Source organism: Squalius cephalus (genome assembly GCF_949319135.1).
Source record: "Squalius cephalus genome assembly, chromosome: 3".
In the NCBI taxonomy this organism is placed as follows: Eukaryota; Metazoa; Chordata; class Actinopteri; order Cypriniformes; family Leuciscidae; genus Squalius; species Squalius cephalus.
In genome coordinates, this window is record NC_137124.1 from 37,623,611 (window position 1) to 37,643,718 (window position 20,108).

The 20,108-nt window shown below is 37.7% G+C and overlaps 1 protein-coding gene across 2 annotated transcripts in view; it reads right to left on the bottom strand.

Moving 5' to 3' along the window:
• Positions 1-20,108, bottom strand: part of rbpjb (recombination signal binding protein for immunoglobulin kappa J region b) — a 54,202-nt gene that overhangs the window by 21,685 nt on the left and 12,409 nt on the right. For both annotated transcript variants that reach the window (XM_079866817.1, XM_079866816.1), the window contains exon 2: positions 3,311-3,349. In XM_079866817.1, coding sequence (XP_079722943.1) covers positions 3,311-3,349 — 39 coding nt within the window. The remainder of the gene's footprint in view (positions 1-3,310; positions 3,350-20,108) is intronic.

Sequence of the window (20,108 nt, forward strand, 5' to 3'; positions counted from 1 at the left end):
CTAGTAGCAACCACGGTTAATAGTTCACTAAAGAATATTTTAAAAAACACATAAGAATAATAATATATCTAAATAGACAGAGAGATAGACAGTCTTTGGACAACAACAACAAAAATCAAATGACAGCTATCAAACTATATATGAGAAAAGGCTAGACAATTGGAGAGAAAAGAGGGAAGATTGAACGACAAAATGCTCAAGTTAGTTCATGCCCACATTTTGCAGAATTAGTAATACTGCTTAAAACAGTAACTTGTGCCAAAGCTGCATGTTTGAATGTGCACGAGAAGAGAAGAAGATAGTTTGTATAATACTCTGCCAGTTAATTGAGACTCTAGAGGTTTAAAGAGGTTCATCTTCCTCCGGGCATGTCACATTATCTTTAGCAATTGGCTCACCGACACACACACACACTTCATCACTTTATCCCCTATAGCAGTCACACCATGCGAACATTTCATTAAAATAACTGACGTCCACAGAAAGCATCCTCTAAATAAGTTTGACCCAAATGAATCTGACCTAATCTGCTCCTAACCTATGACTGAACAGCACCTTAGTGAACCGTAAGGGACGGGGCCCAGCACAGACAGGGGCCGTGAAGCGGTGGCAACGTCCTGCCAGGGCGTGTGTCATCTGTGCCAGAATGCAGTCGTGCTGCGAGTTCACCGCAGGGCGTGTGGCACGGGTTGGGCGGGCAGCGCTGAACTCTCTCCTCTCTATCATTTTCCATGTCCCTCACTTCTCCACTCAAAACAAAAACCGCTGACTGGAGCTGCTTCACAGAACGGCTCGTCTGAAAACGTTTCGTTCCTTATTTCTTGAGTGAATTCTTGGCCTCTAATTTTGACTCTTCAAAAAAAGGATGGATGGAGGAAAAGAACAAGGAGAGACGAGAAGGAAACGAGAGAAAGAGGCTGAGAGAAAGTAGAGTGAAACGATTGGCGACAAAAAGGGACAGAAACTGTGGAAAAACTCCACAGCAGTGTCGAGAGACTCTAAAACCAAAGCTCAGTGGCCGTCCTGAGCCAACAGTGCTTTTATTTTCAGACCGGCCATTAAATAAACTGTAATGCTGCCAAAGATTAAATCTCAGACAAAAATGTCTGATAAACAGGTCTATGTTGTCTGTGCTACCCAACATAGACCAATTAATTTCAGGAAAAAATATAGTTTCAATATTAGAAATCACATTCAAATTTGTGAAGGGAAAACGGATCCCTTTTGCTTTATATGTGGTTTCATGTTTTGTTTTTACATACCGAGTCATTCAGCAGTGTAGGAACTATTCGAAAACCTACATTGTAAATCTCAACAGTTTCACAGTTTTAAATGTCTTAGCCAATGATGCACTTACGTGGCATACCTTCTATAAGCTTAAACATAAGATTTTCGATAAATGTGCATACCTTTCTTTCACATTTTTGTCTAAAACATTGTTGCAACAACTATGAATATATTTTTGTCAAAAATTACTTGTATAATATAAGATTTTCCAAAAAAAGGAAAATTTTATCATTTCTACACTGTACAAAATCCTATTAAATTTACTGCAAAAAGGCTGTGGTTGGTAGAAATGACATATAAACCATAATTTTTTTTTTTTTTAAATACTTTGACAATGTTTCAGGTATTACAGGATGGCACATTGGTGACTGAATATTTGATAAATTATAGCCATACACTCACGGGCCACTTTTTAGGTACACCTGTTCAACTGCTTGCTAATGCATATATTTAATCAGCCAATCACATGGCAGCAACTTAATGCTTTTAGGCATGTAGACATGATCAAGACGATCTGCTGAAGTTCAAACTGAGCGTCAGAATGGGGCAGAAAGGTGATATAAGTGACGTTGAACTGGTTGTTGGTGCCAGACGGGCTGGTCTGAGTATTTCAGAAGCTCCAGATCTACTGGGATTTTCACGAATAACCATCTCTAGGCTTTACAGAGAATTCTAGAGTTCTCTGGGTGAAAATGCCTTCTTGATGCCAGAGGTCAGAGGAGAATGGCCAGACTGGTTTGAGCTGATAGAAAGGCACAGTAACTCAAATTGTTAGGACTGAGGTCTGCAGAAGAGCATCTCACAACACGTCGAACTTTGAAGCAGAAGGGCTACAGCAGCAGAAGAACACACCGGATGCCACTCCTGTCAGCTAAGAACAAGAAACTGAGGCTACAATTCACACGGCTCACCAAAACTGGACAATAGAAGATTGGAAAAACATTGCCTGGTCTGATGAGTCTCGATTTCTGCTGCAACATTCAGACGGTAGGGTCAGAATTTGGCATAAACAACATGAAAGCATGGATCCATCCTGCCTTGTATCAATGGTTTGTGGGATATTTTATTGGCACACGTTGGCCCCTTCGTACCATGCCAATCCCTTTATGACTACAGTATGCCCATCTTCTGTTGGCCACTTCCAACACTGGTTTCTTGAACATGACAATGAGTTCACTATACTCAAATGACCTTCACAGTCACCAGATCTAAATTCAATATAGAGCACACTTGGGATGTGGTGGAACTGGAGATTCGCTGATTCACGGATGTGCAGCCGACAAATCTGCAGCAAATGTGTGATTCGATCATGTCAATATGGAAATCTCTGAGGAATGTTTCCAGCACCTTGATGCATCTATGCCACGAAGAATTAAGGCAGTTCTGAAGGAAAAAGTGGGTCCAACCCGGTGCTAGAAAGGTGGTACTTAATAAAGTGGAAAGTGAGCATATATTTCATTAAATGATATAATGTTAATATACCAAAATCTGCTTTTAGCTTAAAATGTACTGATTACAACCATGATAATTCAGGTGATGCAACAGAAAGCCACATGACGAATTAGTTCATTGTAAGTCCATAAAACATGGCCAATACTCATATATAGACAGTGCACAGGGTCATACAAACAAAAACAAAAACAAAACACTAGGATAACACACAATGCTGAAATAATACAATAAACATGAACTAACTAATTAACATAATACATAACACAAAACACTATTTTTATATGGGTTATTATTACTGAGAGCAAAAATAAGAAACTAAACACAGGGATTTCTGGAAAATAATTAATAATTTTTACTTGAAAAAACTTGCTAGCATTTTATAGTAAAATTACATAGATGTGATGTTAAACAACTACATGGTTACTAATAGGTAACTGTAATAGTTAACCAATTTACAGATTTTAACATTTTCATGTAATGCACAAATGTAGGCCGTACCAGAGGGCGGAAAAGTTGTTCATTTTTCTCAGCTTGTTTGTTTGTTAATAGCATGTGAAGGTGATAAACGTACCTTGTCAGGCGCTGTGGTTGAGGGCGCTCCCCAAACTTCCTGTATAGAGAGAAAAACACTTTAGCAGAAATTCAACCACGATACAAACAAAAACAGTATTTTTCTGCAGACAAATATTTGAAAGCACACCTGTGTACTAGGCCTATACAGTGCTACTGTAAAAAAACACAGTCCCGTTTCCCATCACTCAACGAGGGGCAAACACATTCACGCACTCAAATGTGCCGCAACGGGCAAACACACACACCTGTCCACTATTTGAGATTAGCAGGCTTGCAGCTGTTGTAGTGACCTTGTGAGAGTGCATTCACATGACCATGTGTACAAACACACACACACACACACACACACACACACACACACACACACACACACACACACACACACACACACACACACACACACAGGTGGCCGAAGTAAACCACTTTCCCATTCTGATTACATCCAACAGGCTAATTATCACAGGAAAGCCGTCTAAAGACACGGTTCAGTGATACCTGCTGCCAAAAACACATTACTTTCCCTTTTACAGGGACTTAAAGGAATGTTCTGGGTTAAACGCAAGTTTAGCTCTCGCCACAGACACAGCCCTCACTTAGTGAAAGCAAGAATAAATCACATGTACAGTAATGAACTTATAATGGAAGTCTATAGGGCAAGGCGTTCTCTGGGATAAAGGTTAAAAAGTACACCGTTTTGAAAGAAGTTGTGTTAACACATATAATGAATATAGCATGATAAAATTGCTAAATCTGTGATGCAATGTCCAATATTTCAACCTTTAAAGAAGTTTTTAAGTATAAGGCTGAAATAGTATTTGGGTTTCTGCAGTTTTTATGAAGGTAAATTTAAGACCTTTTTAAGACCTTTTTAAGACCAACTAAAGACATTTTAACTGATAAATTGTAGGGAAAACAATGTCAATATGTTCTTTAAATGTCTAGGGAGAAACCCAATGTTGTATTAGAAATATTCCATCTGATATCCATTGCTTTTTAATTCATTTTAGAAAAAAATATTCTTAATCCAAGATACAATTAGCATGAAATGCAAAGTAACATAGAATATGATTTTTTTTTTTTTTGTGAAACTGACCAAAATGAAATGAGTGTATGATTAAAACAAGAATATCTGCCAATGAGCTCATTAAAAATCAACTTAATTCAAATGGAAGTTTCCAACTCTTTAATAGATACATTTGTCCTAGTTTTAAGCATAAACATACTTAATTTAAAAAAACAAAACAATTAAAACATCATTTTACATTTGCATCTCAAGTAAATGTATTGTAATTTAAGAATGTTGATATTTGCATTGGAAAGCAGGACAAAAATACTGAATATAATATAATATATATATATATATATATATATATATATATATATATATATATATATATATATATATATATATATATATATATATATATATATATATATATATATAATTATAATATTTTTATAATTAGATATCATTTTTTTTCTATGCATGCAACATGCCATAACTTTATGAATGTAAGACCTTTTTAAGGCCTTAATTTGAGTAATGGCGAATAAAGAAAGACAAGCAGAAATCCTGTTTCAAGTAAAACATACTCCAAAAAACGTAGTTTTATTTACAACGTCAATATTTTTTTTTTTTTTACTCTATACGTTTTTTTTGTTTTGTTTTTTTTTCAGTCCAAGTGCTAAAAGGACAATTTGGATGAGTAAAAAAAAATTATTTCTGCTTTTAAAACCTGTAATCAAATTCAGTTAATGCGAGTATTTTTTAAAAACGTAATTATTTTCATGTCACTGATGCTGTCAATTAAGTAAGGGATAATGTAGAGCTAGAGCGAGGCGGTTGTTATAGCGAATACAACCCCGACAGGCTGATCAGGACCCCGACGCGAAGTGGAGGTTATTACGCTTATTACATGGCTACCTACCAAATAAATCAACAATTTGACACAAAATAGATTTAAAAAGGAGTTTATTGATTTAAAAACTATTGTATTGCTTCCGCTAAAGAAAATAGTCCGTTACGTCTCTACGGTTAGAATCCTGCGTCCATAGCAACGCTCTGCTTTTCATGGCAACGGTGTGTTATACTTAGCAGCGGTCTGTTATGAAAGAAATAACAGACCACATTCTACATTAGAATTCAACCAAGCCATGTAATAAGCTTATTTAGTTGTAAATCCGTAACTTTTCTTTCAGTAGTAAAATGATCACAATCAGAAAAGCAACACAGCAGTTTTAAGAAAAGCCCAATGACGGCCGCACATTCCGTGATATTTCACGTCAGGCAGACGAAGGCTTGTTTCTTCGAAATGTCACAGTGAATTGTAGAGTAACAGATCATCAGAGTACAGTAATGTGGAACATTGATTGTATTGTTTCACTTTTGCTTGTGACCTCATTTCAAAAGAACCTGAAGGCGTGTCGTGACCCCATCTGTTTGAAGCTGTAACTATAGAGACCCCACAACTGTTATTACTTCAAATCTAACCCAATGACTACCCAAGACACACAGTGCATTTCATTATTATAATTATCAAATATTCGTTTTTTATTTACAACGATGATATATTTGTGTCTTCATTTTTATTATACAACTACTACTACAACTATTATTATTAATATTGACATAAGATAAACGTGAACATGTGAATGTGTCAATAGTTGTATTGAAATACTAACTTAAAATCTCTGAGGGGGTTCAGCAGACCAAAAAAAAAAAAAAAAAAAAAAGGGGGAAAAGGTTAGAAACTCCAGAACTATTGATGTAATATCATAAGAAAAAGAGTTAGAATGTATGATTGTATCAGCAGCACAGCTTGATAAAATCAGGTTCATTTCAGTTAGCAAGCTAGGTAACATACTTGGAAAGTGAGACAGCTGCACAAAGGTTTGAGCCAACATATGTTTCGCTTTGTAAATTACAACATGAGCATATTTGGAGCAAAATATATATCAGTATTGTAGTTTGAGTATTTCGCCATTCGCTTGTTTGAGTCTGTTTTAGTAAAGCAAAGCATAGGGCCAAAGGAGCTGTGCTGAGGGTTGCGCCCGTGGCGTAGTCTTTACGGTACAGCTCATCCCAGGGGTCCGTGCTAAACTGACAGCAGCCTTGAGGCCAAAGCTGAGTGGAGACAGTGACTGTGGAGGGTTTAAAATAGAAGAAGAGAGAAAAATCAATGGCTGCAGCTTCCTGATCCAGCTCCACTGAACCTGAGGGACTTACAGGAAGATCTCAAATCAAGTCACGCTGCCACTGCCACGAGACCAGAGAAGACCACCTCAGACACAATGACAACAGCCGAAAGCAGCTGCATATGACAAAGTACTGAAGTACAAAAGTCTAAAAAAAATATTAATTGTATATTATGCCCATTAATATTGTAATTGCACTTCATTTAGATTAATACATCAAAAGATTTATTATGTGTGTGTGTCAGCTGCATGCCATGTTCTTTTATGAATATATCCAAAGAAAGTTGAGATGTGCATTCCTGAAATACACTACCATTCAAAAGTTTGAGGTCAGTACGTTTTTTTTTTTAAATAATACTTTTAATCAGCAAGGTTGCATTCAATTGACCAAAAGTGATAGTAAAGACAATGATACTGTTACAAAAGTTTCTATTTCATATAAATACTGTTCTTCAAACATTCTATTCAAAGAAACCGGAAAAAAAAGCACTAAATCAGCATGATTTCTGAAGAATGACACTAAAGTAATGACTGTTGAAAACAGAAATAAATGACATTGTTAAAAAAACAATTATTTAAAACTCTAACAATATTTCACAATATTACCGTTTTTACAGATTTTATGATCTAATAAATACAGCCTTGGTGGGCAGAAAGTTTCTTTCAACAAAATCTTACTGACCCCAAAACTCTTAAACAGTAGTGTATATGTATTGTTCATACCAATATAAATTTAATACAGCGACTTTAGCGACCAATGGGAAGATATTAACTCCTACAGAATGTGCCAGGTGAATTTTAAGTAAACATGCAGAAATGGCAGCCTGAATCAAACATGACACATTATCTATCAAGTTTTCAAAAGCTCTTCCTAAAGTTGTTTGCTTTTGAAACATCTGTATTCACACCTCAAAAATGAACAAGTGGTCGAGTCAACTTTAATTGCTTGAAGGATTAAATGTGTTAATCATGGCAGCCGTAATCAATCTCATTTAACAGGCAATCAATCGATCAGCCCTACTTTCTTGAGTTGCAACGTTTGAAACGGATCTTTGTAAACTTCTGAACTGAAGCCGACCTGCGAACTTGTTACAACTTGACTGAATACCCGCATCCTGACTCGACAATTGCTCTTTTGTAATACATATTCAGAGAAATTAGCCGTCTTATTTACTTGTAGACAAACAACAAAGCTTTTTCTCAAGTTTGATAGAACACAAAAGGTCATTGCACTTTAATGAGTGAGGGAACATTGAAAAAGAAAGAGAGGGGAAGAGAGACGAAGAAGAGAGATAGGGGCTGGAATTAGGGGAAGGGATGAGGCACGTGTGGGGGAGAAGAGGAACATAAGAGAGACAAAAAAGCAATTAAAAGGGAAGAAAAAAAGAGCAAGAAAGGGGATAAGGAGCTCAGCAGAAAGATAAAATAGAAGAGTGAAGGAGAGAGAGAGAGAGAGAGAGAGAGAGAGAGAGAGAGAGAGAGAGAGAGAGAGAGAGAGAGAGAGAGAGAGAGAGAGAGAGAGAGAGAGAGAGAGAGAAGCGCTAGTAGAATAATTATAGAGCTGTAGATCAATAAGGTTCCCACAGTGAAGTGCTGATGTTTGAGAGGATAATGGATACCAGCTCGCTTCAAGCACATGCTGCTACCACAAACCCCACAATCAGGGGCCCATCTGGGGCCAACACCAGCCGCCTGTCCTGGATCTCCAGAACAGGGCTCAATTCAAAGGGATTTGTCTTTTGGCCCCTTCTTCTTCCACATGCCTCACATATACACACATTCTATTTTTTATTAAACATTTATTAAACATAAGCTTCATATATAAACTCACTGACAAACTTCAAAAACGCTTTCTCTGGGAAAATGGCATACTGTGCAAAGACTTGTTCACAGTTTCAACAAAAGCTCCTCCGTGTCCACCAGCTAAATACTGTTATCCTGGTGGCGTTATCTTGTTTTACATCAGCAGAATTCACAAAACAAACCTTCTTAACTAAATGTCCAACTTTGCAAGCATAAAAATAGTTGCACATGATCAACAGGATGAATGTGTGATCAATGGAACAGTAACATAAGAACTAGTTTGAATCTCTCTCACCAGCCCCAGTCCATCAGGCTGCTCTTAATCTGAAGAAATTAAGAAATCTGAAGTATTACAGTGACATGACACATCCCCTCTAATCAAATCATTTTAAGGTAATGGTGCTAATTTGGTGCAATAAATTAAACTACAATCCAAATACAAGTGAGGCGTAGATGCCAAGCAACCTTTATTTTAACAGATTTATCTACACTGCATTGTGCTCCGTTTACATTTCCCTTTAGCAGTCCAGACATGCAGCTTCGCAATCAACATGAAACACTATTCACAACCCATTTCACTTTCGTAAACAAAATGCAAGGCAAGGCTAGATAGTATCCATTGGGAATTGTTTGGATAGTGAAAAGTGGCCATTATGTTCCAGAATAGATCCAGATCTGCATGAGGGACGTGGAGGATGAAGGTCAAGTTCACCTTCGTGAGATCACCTTCATAATGTATCCCGGTGGAAATGTTTCTGAATAAATCTATCATTACTTGCTAAACTTTGTGACTTCCACGTAAACTAGTTATAGAGCAAGTTATTACATTTCAATTTTTTCTCTTTGGAATAACATGACGAATCATACACAATAAGACCAAAGCTGCATCCAAAAACTTAAAAGTTGTGGAGTTTTTTTTACATCAAGAATTATTAAATATTCTATTGTTCAAATTTGAACAGATGGTATACTAAATTCAGTTGACTCTTAGTGCAGTTGCTTTGGCATGAAGGTTCAGAGGACTGCTTGTTCAATCAGACAATCAGGTTTCGAAATACTACGAGAGAAAAAAAAACTATTACGCTGAAGGAAAAACATACACTTCACTTTCACAATTTTTCCACTTTGAATGAGTAACTCATTTTGCATATCAGCAAAGGCTCGTTTCAAGTGCGGGCAAAGTTATGAGCCATCAGTGGAAGAATCAGGCATTGGCAGAGCTTTATATCTGAAGCACAGTAACGTGCAGTACTTGACAAACTGTTAAATTCTCCACAAATGCCAATATCAATATGTGCCACTTTGCTTAACTGACACATAGCAAGGCCTACTTTGATATGTTTGTGCCATTCACAAGTGAAAACAGTCAAATCATGCACTTAGTTAAAAAAAGAAAAAGTGCACATAACTGAACAAAGTGTATTTGAGTTATTCGTGTCTGGTGAACTCTACAGATGAAAAATAGACGTCAACATTTCTTCAAGCCAGAGAGACTTTAATTGGTTACAAGACCAAACATGAAGGCTGTGGAAGTCAATCAAATCGAGATCCCACCACATGTCAAGACGCTGGAAGAAGAGTTGTCACGAGAGAAGAGCGCAGAGAAAGAGCGAAATGAAGTGTGAAGCAAGTGCGAGAGCGATAAAAAAGAAACCAATTCGACGAAAAACCACCAGCATTTCCTTGAAGTCTTCCTACAGAGAGAGGAGTTAAAATGTGTGCGCCTTGAGAGGTGTGAGCATTATCCACTGAGTGATGTCAAACAAATAAAGACAAAAAAAAAAAACACTATCATACTTCATACAACAATTCAGCTCGCTGAAACTCTCCTCGACACGCCTTGTGAGATAATCAGAACACAAAACAATGACAGGACGCCCAGATTTTATTGTTTTGGAGCATATTTACGTTCATTTGATCCTGAGGAAAATATGAGGCTGAATGTGACTCAAGTGATGGCTATTCCATTTCACTGGCATTATGAGGAAATGGGTTTTTTTTTTTTCAACTCGTAAAAAGTGATTAGAAAATGAAAAAAGGGCCCGGATTTTCAGCTGGAGTCTTATCCCTATTTACTCAGTGAGGTTATGCGGTAAGATAGCTCTCTCTCCAGCTCCGCCGCTATCTGTCCGACTCGACCCGTGGCTGTTTCTTTGTGTCCGTCCTCATGGGAATGACTGACAGTTAAGAGCTTCACACAGTTCAAAACCAAGACAGTAACTGAGACTCAGGGTGTGCTAAGTACCAATTCAAATTATTTTCAGCTTTCTAAAGCCTTCCCCTGAGGGACCATGACCATAGGCCTCTCTGAAGATCACAACAAAACAGTGCCCAATTCTGCTGGAACTTCTAAAAAAACATTTAATGTCTTATGTAAACGGGCTATTGTAACTTTATGAAAAGTCCTCGTTTCAAGTACAAACAGATTTACCATTTTTATGATACTTCTATGGCGAGTTTGTGTCCTTGTGTTGTGTCCTGAAAGCCCCATTCACATGTTCCATGAAAAAGAGAAGTTATACAGGTTTGGAACAACATTAAGGTGAATAAATAATGACAGAATGAACATTTTTCTGTAAGATATTCCTATGAAAGCAGCTTGCAGCCATGCAATAGAAAGACGGCTGAGAAAATGAATGAATGGTGCTTCAGATGAGAAACTATGGACCCTTTTTATAGGCTGTGATGGCACATTACCACGGATATTAACATCACAAATCTAGTAAAGTTTTCATTTTTTTATAATGGAATAAACATTTACATATTGTGTTATATTACCATTTCAGGAAATGAAAAAAACAACAACAAAAAAGGAATTAACGCTGCTGTGAGGGTGTTTCTAATACAACGGATGAGGGAGTGATGGCAAATTTGACATGTTTCTCTCTTCTGACCAACGTAATCAATCTTTCTATATCTTTTTCTTCTTTTGGAAAGTCTATTGGAGAAAATGGAAATACAAAAATGATATTTGCTGCCGTCTCCCGTTCACCGCTATAGAAGTTTACCCAACCATGATGACTTCCGCATTTGAGAACCCCGGAAACGTTAAAAGTATCCATTGATGAAAAGGAATGCTGAAATACTGCTCTCTCCAGGTATATTATACTCCTTAGTTTAAACAGAACGGTCATTAAACATTAAAATGTGACTGTTAATGACAAAAAAACAAAAACAAATAGGCAGTACAATATGACTCTACATTTAAAGTAGCATTGAAATCAAAGTAGCGACAGATGGTTTCCGTATTGTGACGTATGCATGGCTGAATCGCTCACAATAAAATCTATAACATTTATCAAATAAAATAATTTTCATTTCATTGGGGGAGCACAAGCAAAGCAACAAACAATAAAAAACTATTACGTTTAAGAAGAATGATGCCGGTGACATTTCCCCTTTCAAATGCTTGCAAGCTGGGCTCAATAGAGGAAAAGGAAGTGCTGTCAGAATTGTTTTTAATCTGTTTTTCTGCACGTTATCCATTTTTTGCTTCCTTCCCTCCATCCTTCCGCTCCTTTCACTCCTGTATGTTCCATGACAGCACACAAGTAGAAGTTCCTCTATTGCTCAAGGTCGACTGAATCAATGAAGCATCATTCTCGCTTCTGTGTTAGTCGACTTACAAACGCATATGACATTTCCTCAGTCTGTGGTTTATTTTGCTTGCTTTATTTGTGGAGTAAAAGTGATTCTGGTGTTAACCTACATAGATAAGCTCAAAGGTGACCTATATTTCATTACAGTGAACAGAGATGTGGTCTATGTTTACAGAGTATGCACTTTGCATTACTTTGATGTAGGATGTCAAAAGTAGTGATACTTTAGTACCAGTACTTCTGTAAGTTTTTCTAAAATAATGATAAAAGAATTATTTTTTATACATAAAAAAAAATGGATCATTGGATGGCCCTCCACTGTAAATGCAAATGTACACACATTTATTTGATTTTTTTAACAAATAAATGCAGGATTTTGTGAGCATAAGAGACTTCCTTCAAAATGTAGAAAAAAAAAAAAAAAAAAAAATGTCCGGCCAAAAAAAAAAAAAAAAAATTCGCTGTTTTTATGTAAATTAATGCACCTCTTGATGGAAATAACTGTTTCCATCAAGAGGTGCATCCATTTTTTGGTCAAGATCCTGTACTGACAATGCAAGAGTCCAGCACTCTGTAAAGTCTACTCCAGCACATCCCAAAGACTTTCAATGAATTTAAGGTCTGGACTCAGAGGTGCCAATTCATGTGTGAAAATAATTCTTAATGCTCCCTCCCAACCATTCTTTCACAGATTAAGCCTGATGAATCTTTACATTGACATCCTGGAATATGGCCATGATGGTCCAACATGGTTGTTTAAGAAATAAAAAGCTACACACCCCATTGATTAAGTTTAGAAGAACTGTTACCAAACATACATGCTAGAAACATAATAATCACAGCAACGATCCAGTCATAGACCCTTAAAAAATAGGCATGTGAATATGCCAATAATTTAACAAGGATGGCTGCATGCCATTGTTCAAACCTAATCTGTTGATTTTTATTATTATGCAATTTTCAAGGGTAAATTGATCTGAAACGGTTGGTTCGAAGATTTAGTTTCTTCCTTTCCGCGAGCCTGCTATGCTCTGATTGGTCAGACGGCCCAGTCAGATGTGATTGGTCTACTGCTTACAGCATGTCTCGGAAATGAAAGACATCTGAATTTCAGCTCTGGAGGCTTCCTCAGCTCGATACAGTGAACAGTAACAGTAACAACGACAACGGCGTCGGTTTTACCATACCAATTCCAGCGCGTGTCCTCGCCCTTTTGAAGTGCATTCAAAGTGGATTTGAAGCGCTGAAAACAGCATCTTCTTGACATGACATGAACCAAACTCTTTCAGTCCTCAGCTACAATTACAATGTTTGAGGGCGGGACAAAATAGGCATTATTCAAGGGTAGCCAATGAACGGCATAGGCTGGCATCATGCGAATTAGTTACACTGTTATGTAGGTATGTAAGAGGAAGTGAGATTGGAATGGCTGATGACTTGTTTCAGCAATTCGAATCGATTCTTTCTTTTAGCAGACAATAACTTTATTTGACGTGCACTTTTGAACTTTGCAGACCTTTTACATTCACAAACAGTTAGCCTATAATACACTGCATGAAAGGCAATATTCAAAAAGGCATAATTGGGCACTATGATGTTAGCTTTTACATCTATAAAATACAAACTTTACAGGTCGGACAACCCTACTTTGATGGTACTTGACAGAGCCACTGACCTCAGTGCTGACTTCATATATCCCAAGGTCATTAACCTCATAAAAAAGGGCCTCCTGGAGTCATGATAGGTGCTGACGAACTAAATGTCTTTTTTAAGTAGTGCAAAAAGAAGTATTGACTCCCTGTTTTCCAAAAGGAAGTGTGGATGATGTAATGGTTTCATCAGCCAGAGCAGCAGGGAGGGTATTTCTTACATCAATAAAGAGTAAATCAGTCCTCAGTGGGGATTTTAATTTAGACTTTGCAGGCGGCCACAGATTTCACAGCAACATGATGGATGTGCCTGGAGCAAAATTTCAGAGAAAGAAATGATAATTGACCACTAGACACTAATATAAAAAAGAGGACATTGTTAATCTGCTCACAACAGAATTTATTTTTAAACTGACAAGATTTTAAAATTAGTCAATTCCCTTTTTCCAAAAGCATAATCCATTATATGTGAAAAATGTCCCATAAACCTCTGGATTGTGCTGCCTGATGAAACACTGAGAGAGAAAACTTAAGATCAAGCTATGCTTGGATACATCTCATTTAGTAGATTGTTTTTGGACTTCCCCAGACAGCCTCATGACAGCATGAATGACAGCTGAGCATATTTTCCCTTGTCTTTGAAAAACCACACGCCACAGTGACAGAAATGGGAACTGAGATTCCTTAACCAACTGAAATCTACAGACGGGTGAATGTGTAAAACCTGAAGCAACAAATGCACGCACACCAACACGTCTATGTTCTGTCCTAATAAAACATGAAGTGGTTGAAAATGGAAAATAAATCACTTTCAATCAGATTCTGTCACCATCAAAAGGGGAATTTACCCTTGCTCACCGCAGTTTTAGTGAACAGTCACGAGAAGACCAAGTAAATACCCTCCAAGTTGTGTTCAAAATCTGATCAGGAACAGAAGATCAGTGGAGATACGTTTATGTAGAAATTAATGTGCAAACACAATCAGATATGAATACGATCAATCAACATACATGACGTTTCCTTACGCACACATTCACATGTTAGCAGAATTAACCACACTTTTCACAAGAACCAGTTCTGATAAATGCTATAAAAGCCAGAACTGCTAAATGTTATCAAAAAACTAGGAGCATTTATAGCATTTCTCCGTTATATCATAATCCTACTGACTGAATGTGCAGGAAACCAACAGAGATGTACGAGGAGTGACTAAAGCCAGAAGAAGACACGTCCGCAGTTTTACATCATCAATCCGGGACACGTTCGCTGACTCAGAGCTGCATTTACATGTGGGATAGAAATGGTGGCCCGCAAACAAAAACAATCTCTAGCGCTAATTTTGATGAAAAGAAAACGAAGAAGAAGAAAAAGCGAAGACGTGTCGTGTGTGTCTGTGGAGCAAGTGGTGGTTTGTTGTTGTCCCACAAAGTGCGTCATCAGGTTCGGTTCTCCCATTGGTTTTTGATTTAATGGTCATTGTTGGAGAAGTCACACTGCAGGACTGCGTTTCAAAACTTCCGACACCGCCAGAATTTCGTCTGAGGTCAAATTTGATCGCAATGGTCATTAATTGGCTGCAACATGTCAAACTATTGATCAAAGACTTCAGATTTTGACCCAGGATCAGAGGAATCTTTTAGGATTCTCAAAATGTGTCTCAGATGGCCAAGTCATGTCCAAAATCGTACAGTGTGTACTCGGATTAACACGCTCAAACAAGCACACTGTAAATCACAGAACATGATGTTGAAACCACGTTTCTCAAGAGCAGCAAACTTCGACGGTTTGATTTTCTCCTTTTCTTCCTCCCTTCCCCCCCTATTTGTACTGTTTTTCATTTACTTCTATCTATTTACTTTTCATTTGGTCTCTCTTGGACACCGTTTAAACAATGCTGACTGTTTCTCCTATTATGTCAAAGCTGGGTAAAAAATGTTTGTTTACTCAACTAACTTTGAGTGAAATTTGACTAAATATGATGTAAAAATAATATCTAATTTCAACAATTTTGTGTTCAGCCAAATTGTATTATATAAATTACATACAGATAAGTCTTGTCCATACTGTTTTCCAGATATTAGAGGCATCAGGTACTGAAAACCCCTTTCTGGGTTTGGACAAACATAAACATCCCAAAAAAGAGAAAGAGCACAGCATATGACTGTGTTGACAATATAAAAGTGTCTTGGTATCTGGCACTCATCTCATCTGCCTAACATAACAACCAGCAACAACTGAACATCGGTATGGGTAGCTGTAGGGCCATAGGTAGTGACATCATCAAAAACAGACAGGAGAGGATTAAAAGTGCAGATACCATTTCAACGCCTGTGGGGTTTTCTAACTGAGCTATCCACTGTTACCACTGCTCTATTCACAGCGTGGACGTGCATAGTTCAGGAAAACAGAGAAGTCCTGAAGTCATTCCAAAAGGAATGAGTCACAAGATGTGAAGGCTACAGTCTTTTATTAAACGGTTGTGCAATATGTTGTACTGATAACAATAAAAACAAAATATGTTCTTTGTGCACCTGAATTGGCTTCACAAACAGAGGGGGAAACACTTAACGCTGAAATTAAGCTCTGAACCAGGAGCCCTTGAGGTCCACTGTCCTGCAGAGTTTTGCTCCAACCCTAATCAAACACACCTGAACAAGCTAATCAAGGACTTCAGGATTACTAGAAAGTTATAGGAAAGTGAGTTTGATCAATGGCTGCGTTTACACTTGGCATTAACATGCGACCTGTATCCGGATGTTGTCCACATACAGTACTGTGCAAAAGTCTTAGGCAAAAATGGTTTTAAGTCATTTATTTATATCTTTTGCTGTAGTGTGTCAGTAGGAAATATCAGTTTACATTTCCAAACATTCTTTTTGCCATTAATTGTAATAATCCAGAGATTTCTGTATGCACAAGGAATCTGACAACAGCCGGTATGATCTGATCTCACCATCATCGAGTCCGTCTGTGATTACATGAAGAAACAGAAAAAACTGAGACAAACTAAATCCAGAAGAACTGCGGGAACGTCTCCAAGATGCTTGAAGAAACCTTCCTGCAAAGCTACAGTAGCCTACTGTGAAAAGTACTGGCACTTGTGTTAAAATGCTGTAAAGTGAGAATGCTTTCAAAAATAAAATCATAAATTGAATTTATTTATGATTTAACTTCTATTAACTAATCCAAATCAATATTTGGTGCAACGACCCTTTGCGTTTAAAACAGCTTTTGTCGAGGTACACTTGCGCACAGTTTTTCAGGTAGCTTTGCAGGAAGGTTTCTTCAAGCATCTTGGAGACATTCCTGCAGTTCTTCTGGATTTAGTTTGTCTCAGTTTTTTCTGTTTCTTCATGTAATCACAGACGGACTCGATGATGGTGAGATCAGATCATACCGGCTATTGTCAGATTCAGAAATCTCACTGGATTATTACAATTAATGGCAAAAAGAATGTTTGGAAATGTAAACTGATAGTTCCTACTGACACACTACAGCAAAAGATATAAATAACTGATTTAAAACCATTTTTGGGGACATTTTTGGGGTGGGGATATTAAAATGCCTAAGACTTTTGCACAGTACTGTACACATTGAAAAGACAAGTGTAAACGTGCTTCTGATCGGAATGTTATCCGAGCAGCGTGTCCAGGTTCGGAGGTAGCCGAGGACGCATTGTGATCGGATCTCAGTGTAATGTAAACGCATCGTGTCTGCATTCACAGGTGGACGTCACACAAAACACCGCCCACTATCATTATTCCCCTCCTCTCTCCGGAACTGAGAGCTGTGTGGTTTTGCGATACAGTCGAGTGCAAAGTAGGGTCCTTTGCACCATGACATCGAGCCAAACACCCCCCCCAGAAGCCTTTTTTCCCTTGGTTGAACATTTTTAAAGTTAAAGCTTATTTCGAGATATCAGCCGAATGGCTTAGTGCAGGTGCTAATGGCTCCATATTTGTATCTCGTAAATTACCCCACTAATAATGCCCAGAATAGTACCAAACTTCTACAGTAGTACAAATAGGTTCTGTACTCATAAAACGAGTCATTGGAAAGTTTGTAAGTACATCAGGAGTTTATTTAAATAACACTTGCCTGACGGCTCATGCTACTGCTAACCCGGACGTCGAGGTCACTTCACTGAGTTGAGAAAAGCACGTAAAAGTCCTGACAGAAAGCGATGCATAAGGATGTAGTGTACGACACCCAGTTCCAGGAATGCACTAATATTTTGTTGGTAGTACCAGTTTTTGCAACAATTACTTGTTAACACTAAGTTGTCAACACTTAGGAAAAAATAATAATTCGTCGTTACACTACATCCTTATGCATCACTTTCTGTCAGGTCTTTTACGTGCTTTTCTAAACTCAGTGAAGTGACGTCGACGTCCGGGTTAGCAGTGGCATGAGCCGTCAGCCAAGTGTTATTTAAATAAACTCCTGATGTACTTAAAAACTTTCCAATGCCTCGTTTTATGAGTACAGAACCTAAATGTTCAACCAAGGGAAAAAAGGCTTCTGGGGGGGTGTTTGGCTCGATGTCATGGTGCAAAGGACCCTAGGTTGATTTTACTCCGAATGATTCCTTTAACTGTATTTTCCTTTTTTTAAGTGATTCCAATCACATTTTAAGCAATTCAAAACCATCATGGCGAACAGTTGCGCATCTGAGGTGTCTCAGCTGGAGGAAATAATCCATTATTTATCAGCTGTAATATATCGGCCACATTTTCTTATTGGGCGGATAACAATAACATATCTTAACATATATCGGCTGATACCGATATGGTGCCCGATATATCATCCATCTTTAATTACCTTGTCAGTTAATGACAAAAAATGTATCAACACTGCTATGAGGATATATTGCCGTCTGACTGACGTAATCAATCTCTCTATATTGTTTTCCTAATTTGGAAAATCATCACTGATTTTTTTTTCTTCTTTTGCTATTGGAGCAAAATACTAAAATATATATTTGCTGTCGTCTCCATTCACCACTATAGAAGTTTACCCAACTATGATGACTTCTGCTTCTGAGAACCAAAAAAAATATAAAAAGGGTCCATTGCCTTCCTAATGAAATATTGCAGTCTTAAAGCTTAAGTGTGTAATTTCAACTGTTTTCAAAAAGGTTTCTAAAAGCACTCCTCTCATGTGCAAATGTAGTCGCACCCTTATCTCACAGTATCAGTTGAGCTGCACGTTCACAAAATGTCAGACTGTACTAAAAAAAAAGAAGAGTGTGATGCAAGTTTGATCGTAAGCATAGGACGCATGTACTGAATGCGCACAGACAGATTTTGCATGTGTAATCGGCTGTACACACGCATACAAGACCATTGGTGGCAATGATCATCAGTTAGGGGGGAAACACTCTGAAAGTGATTCACTATCCACCCTTTTTCAACATAAAAGTGCACTGCTGACTATTTAATTCAATGTTTAAGACTTTTGCTCTCATTCACTTCCAGTTATTTTAGCTGCACAAAAATAATCCGTTATGCTGCTTAATGTTGCATATTGTTATTTTCATTTATTATCGTAATCAAAAACTGGTTCATATGCAAATAGTTTTACAGTAGTTTACTGCACTTTGTTATTCTTCTAGTTAATGAATTTGAAGTCTCATACATTCACAGAAAATAGCTTACTTTCACAGTGAAAATAAGGTGGATAGTTGTGATGTGGAATCTGTAATTGTCTTAAGAGTTATTTTCAAGACTTTATGGTTAGGAGGAACTATTTTAACATTAAAACATAAATCGCACATGTCATCTTTAAGAAAATGAATTCCTCTTTGAAAAAGCTAACAAGCACTAACCACAATGATGATTCATCTTTCACATTTAATTGTGTGTGTGTGTGTGTCCCATCTATCATGAGTTCCCCGTAGGGCAGACAGATAGATTTCTGCGTTCTAAACCCCACGACTACATTTACAGCGTCTTCTTATTGAGAAATACCATCTTCCTGAAGTCACAGCAACAATAGTCACACCACACCAGCACTACTGGACAACCTTGTGTGCCGGCAGGACCAGAGGCAAACAACCCCGTCTATAGAGATCTGACACCTGATACTCTCATCTAAGAACCTGGCAACACATTAAAAGTTTACACACAATCACGTCTCATTTGAATTCATTTCCACTCTTCATTTTCAATTGAACACGCACGCCAGTGACGCCACTACAATTTGACGCTGAGTGCTGAAATAAATATGACGGAGGCCGATGCAAAACACCAGTGGTGTACCACAGCCCAAATGCGAGGAATTAGCCAAATCAGCAAAGCATGTTGTGAATCATCTCCATTCAGTGTCTGCTTCGCTCCTTCTTCTACCAAGACCAGCTTCAAGCCTGTTTGAACATATGGATTAACTTTACCTTTTATAGCGGCACCAACCATTAGTTCATTCAGAATTAATGTACTGTTAACAGAGTTAGCCATGAGCAAGCAGTTAGTTAACGCTCAGTTGAGGTTTCCATTTCCTTCCTACCGAGTCATTACACGATATGGAGAGCTGAAAGATATTAACTTGTGGA